The 6,711-nt window shown below is 58.3% G+C and overlaps 1 protein-coding gene across 4 annotated transcripts in view; it reads left to right on the forward strand.

The window, feature by feature from the left end:
- Positions 1-717: 717 nt before the first annotated feature.
- Ttll10 (tubulin tyrosine ligase like 10) overlaps positions 718-6,711 on the forward strand; it is a 7,870-nt gene continuing 1,876 nt past the window's right edge. The window contains exons 1-11 of one of the 4 annotated variants that reach the window (XM_023699546.1): positions 718-1,172; positions 1,308-1,376; positions 1,456-1,591; positions 1,711-1,829; positions 1,909-2,038; positions 2,924-3,009; positions 3,608-3,779; positions 4,426-4,597; positions 4,928-5,068; positions 6,095-6,211; positions 6,489-6,582. In XM_023699546.1, the coding sequence (XP_023555314.1) occupies positions 1,328-1,376; positions 1,456-1,591; positions 1,711-1,829; positions 1,909-2,038; positions 2,924-3,009; positions 3,608-3,779; positions 4,426-4,597; positions 4,928-5,068; positions 6,095-6,211; positions 6,489-6,582 (1,216 nt within the window). In that variant the 5' untranslated portion in view covers positions 718-1,172; positions 1,308-1,327. Of the gene's footprint in view, positions 1,377-1,455; positions 1,592-1,710; positions 1,830-1,908; positions 2,039-2,923; positions 3,010-3,607; positions 3,780-4,425; positions 4,598-4,927; positions 5,069-6,094; positions 6,212-6,488; positions 6,583-6,711 lie in introns of all 4 variants that reach the window. The other 3 variants (XM_023699548.1, XM_023699545.1, XM_023699544.1) reach the window with 3 other exon arrangements.

Raw genomic sequence — 6,711 nt, forward strand, 5'->3', positions numbered from 1 at the left:
TATGGTGGCATACTCCTGTAATCTCAGAACTCTGCAAGACTAAGGCAGGAAGATGAAATTTAGTGAAATCTTGTGTGGGAAAACTGGGCTGCAGGTCTGCATGAAGGCCCTGGGTTCACTCCTGAGTACTGAAGAAGTATACATACTTACACACTTGTCTGAAATATACATACTTACACACTTGTCTGAAGTATTTCAAAGTTATTAACACAGAGACGCAGGACAGCATGGGGATGAGCCCTGGGGCAGGGACTGCGTGGACAGGATGCTGACTGGACTGCCCGGGATGCTAGCCAGGCATCCGAGTGCCCGAGTAGGCCTGATGGCCACCCTCCTTACAGCCAGGACCAGGGCAGCTCTGGGCAAGGCCAGGACAGTGCCAGCAGTGCAGGATGCAGAGATGGCCTCAACCCTTCAGGCTACAAGGCCCCACAGCCATCACCAAAACAGGAACCAGCTTCGAGCAGAAGCCACAGCCCAGGACAGGAGAAAGCAGCCTTCCCTGGGCAGGGCGGGCCTAACCCTATGCCCTGTTCAAGGGCTGAGGCCTCACGCCACCCGAAGGCCCCACAGGAGAATGGGGGCAGCATTTTCCCAAAGAGGCCCTTGCCTGTTTGTCCACCACTGGGGTCAGCATACATGGACCCACATCTGCTCCAGAAGACCTAAGCGGCCCAGGATCCGGCGACACCATGTCCAGGTGCCAGGTGAATGAACAGCAAGCGTGGGACAGCTCTGCCTGGCCCAGCCAGGGCTCCGGGGCCAAGCAACACAGCCAGGGCGGGTGACCTCAGAGGAGGGGCCTAGGTCCTGGGAGACTCCATGTCAGATGGTGCTGCTGGGTAGAGGACGGCATTCCTCTCTCAGGCCAGTGGGTTCTGCCTACCCAAACCACTCCACCCTCACCCAGGGCACCCCCTCATCTCTCCTGGCTGACAATGGCCCCTGGGTCACTGGTGACGTCATTGTGGACATTGTGACCCCTACCCCAGGGGACTTCCTGCAGGCTTGCTCTGACCCCGGCTTGCACCCCTGCCCTGCACGGAGCTACAGCCCTGTGGGTCAGGAGGGTGGGGTAGGTCTGCCTCCTGGACCTTGTGCCTTCTCCACATCCACCTGGATCCTGCCCACCCAAGGGCTGGCCCTGGTAAGGTAGTAGCTGTCCCCCTAAGGTATGATGGTCCAGGGCCCCTTAGTCAGGTCTGGGCTAGGCTGTGGTGAGACTCAAAGGGCTAGGTGACCTGACTGCTCAAGAGCTGCTGGAATGGGTTGGCACAGGCTGAAGCACCTTACCCCATGGTCCCTAGGCTGGACCCATGAGAGACGGATGGGCAGCAGGGGCGAGGAGCAGCTGAGCCAACTGAACACAGATGCAGGTAGGCTCTGTAGCCAGAAGGAGACAGGGAGTACCCCATGGAGCCCAGAACCTGGACTCCCACTCCCACTTGTCCACAGACCTCCTGGATGGTACAGATGCTACCAGGTCCCCAGCAACCCTCTTGAAAGAGTTCCTGCAAGACAGGGACAGGCACCTCCCCAGCAATGGGCAGGGTCCCTTCTTCTACATTGGCGGCAGCAACGGGGCCTCCATGTGAGTGAGGGCCCACAGCTCTGGCTGCCCACTCTCCTGCCCTGGGCCTAGCTCACATGGCTGCCTGCAGGCTTCTTCCCTCCTCCCTGTGGTTGTGGGTCACTACTGCCCTTCCACAGCATCAGCGCCTACTGCAGGAGCAAGGGCTGGCAGCGTACCCAAGATAGCCGACGGGAGGACTACCGGCTGAAGTGGTGCGAGGTCAAGTGCAGGGACAACTATTATAGCTTCCGCGAAGGTGGGGCACTTGCCTACAGGGTGGGGTGCCTGCCAGGGCCTGGAAGCCACCTGCACCAACCTTGTTGCCCCTCCACCAGGTCAGCAGCTGCTATTCCAGCTCCCCAACAACAAGCTGCTCACCACCAAGATCGGGCTGCTTAGTGCCCTGCGGGAATATGAGAGGACTCTAAGCAAGGGGCACCGGATGCCACCGGGCTCGCAGACCAGGTGAGCCCCATCCTGCCCACAGCCATCTCTGGCTCCTCCGTGGTCTTGAAAGACTCCCGACCTTGAACATGATGCCCGTCTGCCCCCACACAGCACCTACCACACTCTCCGTATCTGTTCCCACTGATCCTCCAGTCTCCCCCTTCTCCTGCCCACACAGCCCCCAGTCACTGAGTGTATTCATTACTCACCCGCCCACCCGGGGCTCACTCCTTCACTTGCCTACTAACATGCTCCCTCCGCCACCTGCCACTCTGTTCCTTGCCATTTGCATGTCCAGCTACCCACTTCCTACTCCTATTGGCTCCCTAAGCCCTTCACCTGCCAGCAGGCCACCTGCCCACCTAACTACTACCTCCAGGCCACACATTCTCTACCCCCCCCACTCCACCCACTCATTCTCCAAGCACAGGACGTGGCCACTCTGGTCAGGTCTTGTGTTTCCTAGGGTGTGTGTTTGGAAAGCACACCTTGGACCAGAGAGGGACATGCACTAATCCCAGCTGGGGTGGCACGGGGTATTATTCTGACCTGAACTGGATGACCTGGCACTGGGAGAAGGGATGAAGGGCAAACCAGACGTTTAGCTGGACCTGTACTGACCACCTGCTGCATGCCAGCAAGTCCTAGCCCTGGGGCTCTGCTCTGAACAGAGGCTTGCTGGGAGGAGGACCAGACAATCAGGCAGTGCCTGGAAGCCGGGTTATGAGCAGCCCAGGTGCCCTGGCAGGGCAGAGTGGATCAAGGCCTGCAAAGGAAGCAACTTAGAGGGGTGCAGGGTGCCAGGACAGGCACCTGGGCCCAGGGAGGTCCTTAGGGGACACTCCTGCCGAGCCTGGGGCAGAAGACAGTCTCCAGACCTTCCCCACCTCCTTGGCTTCCCAGGATGCTAAAAATGGAAGACTTCTTCCCTGAGACTTACCGCCTGGATGTAAGTGATGAGAGGCAGGCCTTCTTCACCCTGTTTGATGGTGAGCAGCCCAGCTGGACCCAGGGCAGGCAGGCAGGCAGATAGAAAAGGGCCAAGGTGTGGTCCTGGAGAAGTCAGCAAAAAAGGCAGGGGGTGAAGCTGTGTGTGGGTAGGGAGGTCAGCATACCAGGGCTCTGGTCCTTGGTCCAGGTGTGGGTGCAGTTGAGGCAGGACCAGGGTAGAGCACATCCAGTTGGTCAGGACCAGAGGAGGCATGAGCTGTAGGACAGGGCGGAACAGGGCCAAAGCTGGGCTTAGATGTGGATGAGTGCAGGAAGGAAAGGGTTGAGGCTAGGTCCTGGGATCTGGGTCGTGTAGAGAGATGCATGCGGCCGGCAGGTGATGGGGGACGCCAGGGTGGGGTGGGGCAGGAATGGAGGTGTGGCTATGGATGGGGCTAGGAGTGTAGAGAACAGGTGGTGGGGCCAGGACCAGGTATGGCCAAGATGGTCAGGTCCAGGGGACGCCCCACCCTTGGTGTCACAAATGGGCTGTAAGGAAGGGGTGGTCATGGGGTGGAGGTGCCAGGGGTGGACAGGGCACAGATAGGTGGGTCATGGTGGGGTGGATGAAAGGCTCAGTGGAAGGACTCCCTGCAGAAACCCAGATATGGATCTGCAAGCCCACAGCCTCCAACCAGGGCAAGGGCATCTTTCTGATCAGGAGCCAGGAAGAGCTTAACACCCTGCAAGGCAAGATACAGAGCACAGAGGATGCTCCCCTTCACTGCAAGATGCCCTTCCGGGGGCTTCAGGCACGAGTGGCACAGAGGTGATCTGGGTGGGTGACCTGGGGAGCCAGCAGTACGGCAAGGGACCCTCCAGCCACTTACAGCTGGGTCCTGGGGCTGCAAGAGAGGAGGGATCACAATGAGCCCCAGACACAGGCTCACCAGGAACTGTGTTGGTTGTCCCTCTGTCCTCCACTTGAAGCTGTCTCATTGCTCCCTATCTCAATCAACCAGAACTGATGGGACTCCTGGGCCTCCAGGCGGACCTTCAGCTTCACTCAGGGATGCAGGGGACCCAGTTTGGATGTGCTCTGGCCACAGCCCTTTCCTTCCTCCCATCAAGCCCTCTGATCCTGAGGCCCCACTATCTTGCCCCCTCCCTTCTTCTCCATTCCCTCACCTCCCATTGCCCCAAAGGAGCCCTCCATGCCCCAGGGTCCAACTTGTGCCAACCACTTCAGGGTCAGGGTTACGGTCACACTCAGGCTGGGCCAGACACCTACGGTGAACGGAGACCTAACAGCAGGCCCCTATTCCCAATTTCTCATACCTGTTTAAATTTAGATAGCACCCCTGATTGTGGATGTGGTACCCAGCCAGGGTTGCAGAGACAATGGCCTGGGCGGGGGAGGGGCCACCAGTCAGTGGCCAGGTAGCTCAGCCCCAGCAGCCTTTGTGGTGCCCCAGGTACATCCAGAACCCACTGCTGCTGAATGGGAAGAAGTTTGACGTGCGCTCCTACCTGCTCATCGCTTGTGCCGTGCCCTACATGGTCTTCTTTGGCCATGGCTATGCTCGCCTCACCCTCAACCTCTACGACCCCCACTCCAGTGACCTTAGCAGCCATTTGACCAACCAGGTAGACAGCCTTCTTGGCAGGTGTGGCATGAGACAAGAGGGGGCTCTCACTGCTTGGGGACACAGCACGGTCTGCTGGGGTTGTAGCCCAAGCCCAAGGAGACCCAGTCTTAGAGGCCATGACAGGGACCCCGCCATCCTGATGAAATGACTCAGAGCTCCACAGTCTCCAGCCCAGCTCCCACCCCAGTGTGCTGAGGAAGGGCCGCCATAGGAGAGTCCTAGGAAAGGGCCCTGTAAGAGTCAAGGTGGCTTTTGCTTAAGGGGTCTCCAAGGCAGAGCTTTGCAAGGCCTGCTTTGAGGGGCAGTGCCAGGCTATGCTCTCTCGCAGTTCGTGCAGAAGCAGAATCCCCTGTACATGTTGCTGAAGGAGGACACCGTGTGGAGCATGGACCATCTCAACCGCTACATCAACGACAAGTTCCAGAGGACCAAGGGCCTCCCCCAGGACTGGGTCTTTACCACCTTCACAGTATGTCCCTGCTGTGCCCAGCCAGCCTGGGGTGCAGGGGTGGGACACTCAGGCTAGGACCCTTGGGTAGGATCTGTGTGTGCCCACCTGGGCCTGGCTGGGGACAAGACTCCTATGTGTCCTTGGAGTGTATGGGCAGCTGCACTGAACCTAGGTCTCCGTACATGTGGGGTTTTTTTGTTTTGTGTTGCTGGGGATGGAACCAGGACCTCATGTACAGCTTAAGAATGCATGTGACCACTGAGCCATGTCCCCAGCAAGTGTGTTCTTTTTAAATTTTTATTTATTTTGTATTTTAGGGAAGGGTCTACAGGGTGTTCAGGGTCTCACTACTAGATCAGACTCATAGTGATCCGCCTGTTTACAGCCTCCCAAGAGCTGGGATCGCAGGCGCACGCTGCCACGCCCAGTCTCCAGCACGTGTGTTCTGAAAGACACTTTTCTTAAGGTTAATGATCTGGGAGACAACACAGCAGCCCAGCAGAGTGGAGAGGGCAGGCCCACCAGAAAGGGATCCTCAAGTGCAGCCTCCCCACCCACCACACAGCCAGTTTAAAAGTTCAGGAGTTTTTATGACTCACAAGCTTTCCTGCTGGGCAGAGCAGCCAGCGGGAGCAGAGAGCAGTCCTCTCCCAGTTACAGACAAGACAGGAGACAGGGCTTCCCTGTTTAAGGGTCATCTGGGGTGGGTGTCCTCATTTCTCAGGGACATTTTCTACTGGCAGTGGAGCCACTGGGCAATGAGGTGGGACAGACTATGGCTGTGGGTTGTGAAAGTCGGCCACTACCCACTGAAGTGTCTCCAACTACCCACCCAGTAGTCTTTATGCCATAAATTTCACCATTTTTAAGTACACAGTTCAGTGGTTTTTAGTGCATTCACAAAGTTGTGCAATTACCAAGACTGTAAAGGAGAGGGAGTGTCGACAGGTGAGCCAGAGCAGACGAGGGTACAGGTGACTCAGGCCTGGTAGGTACAACCAGGGCCTCTAGGTGACAGCCAGGCTCTGCCCACCACACCCACAGAAGCGGATGCAGCAGATCATGGCCCATTGCTTCCTGGCAGTGAAGTCCAAGCTGGAGTGCAAGCTGGGTTACTTTGACCTCATTGGCTGTGACTTCCTGATCGATGAGAACTTTCAGGTACTGCCCTGGGTGGATGAGGTCTGGGCAGCAGGGCTGTCTGTACCCCTGACCATCGAAGCAGACCTGCAGGTGGGGGGTGAAGTCAGCCGCCCCAGCCGGCACCTAGTCTGGGATGCTGTGCCCATGAGGCCCCCACTAGAGCTGCAGCGGGGGAGGCCTGCACACCCTCCTCCGACGGCAAATCCTTGGCAAACTAGGGAAATGGGCCCAAGGGAACACAAGGTGTGACGGGCAGGGTCCTGGCCACCTGGGCTGCTGACCAGTGTTCCCACAGGTGTGGCTTTTAGAGATGAACTCCAACCCTGCCCTGCACACCAACTGTGAGGTCCTGAAGAAGGTGATCCCCGGTGTGGTCATGGAGACTCTGGGTGAGCCTCAGCCGCCCTGCCTGCCCAGTGCTGCCTGCGCCCCTACCCTACAAGGCCAGCTCTCCACACCCCAGGGCCCACAGGCCCCACACCCTTACCAGCCGTGCCTCCTCCTCCCCCTCTGTCCCC

The sequence above is a fragment of the Octodon degus genome, unplaced genomic scaffold, assembly GCF_000260255.1.
Source record: "Octodon degus isolate 3935 unplaced genomic scaffold, OctDeg1.0 scaffold00113, whole genome shotgun sequence".
In the NCBI taxonomy this organism is placed as follows: domain Eukaryota; kingdom Metazoa; phylum Chordata; class Mammalia; order Rodentia; family Octodontidae; genus Octodon; species Octodon degus.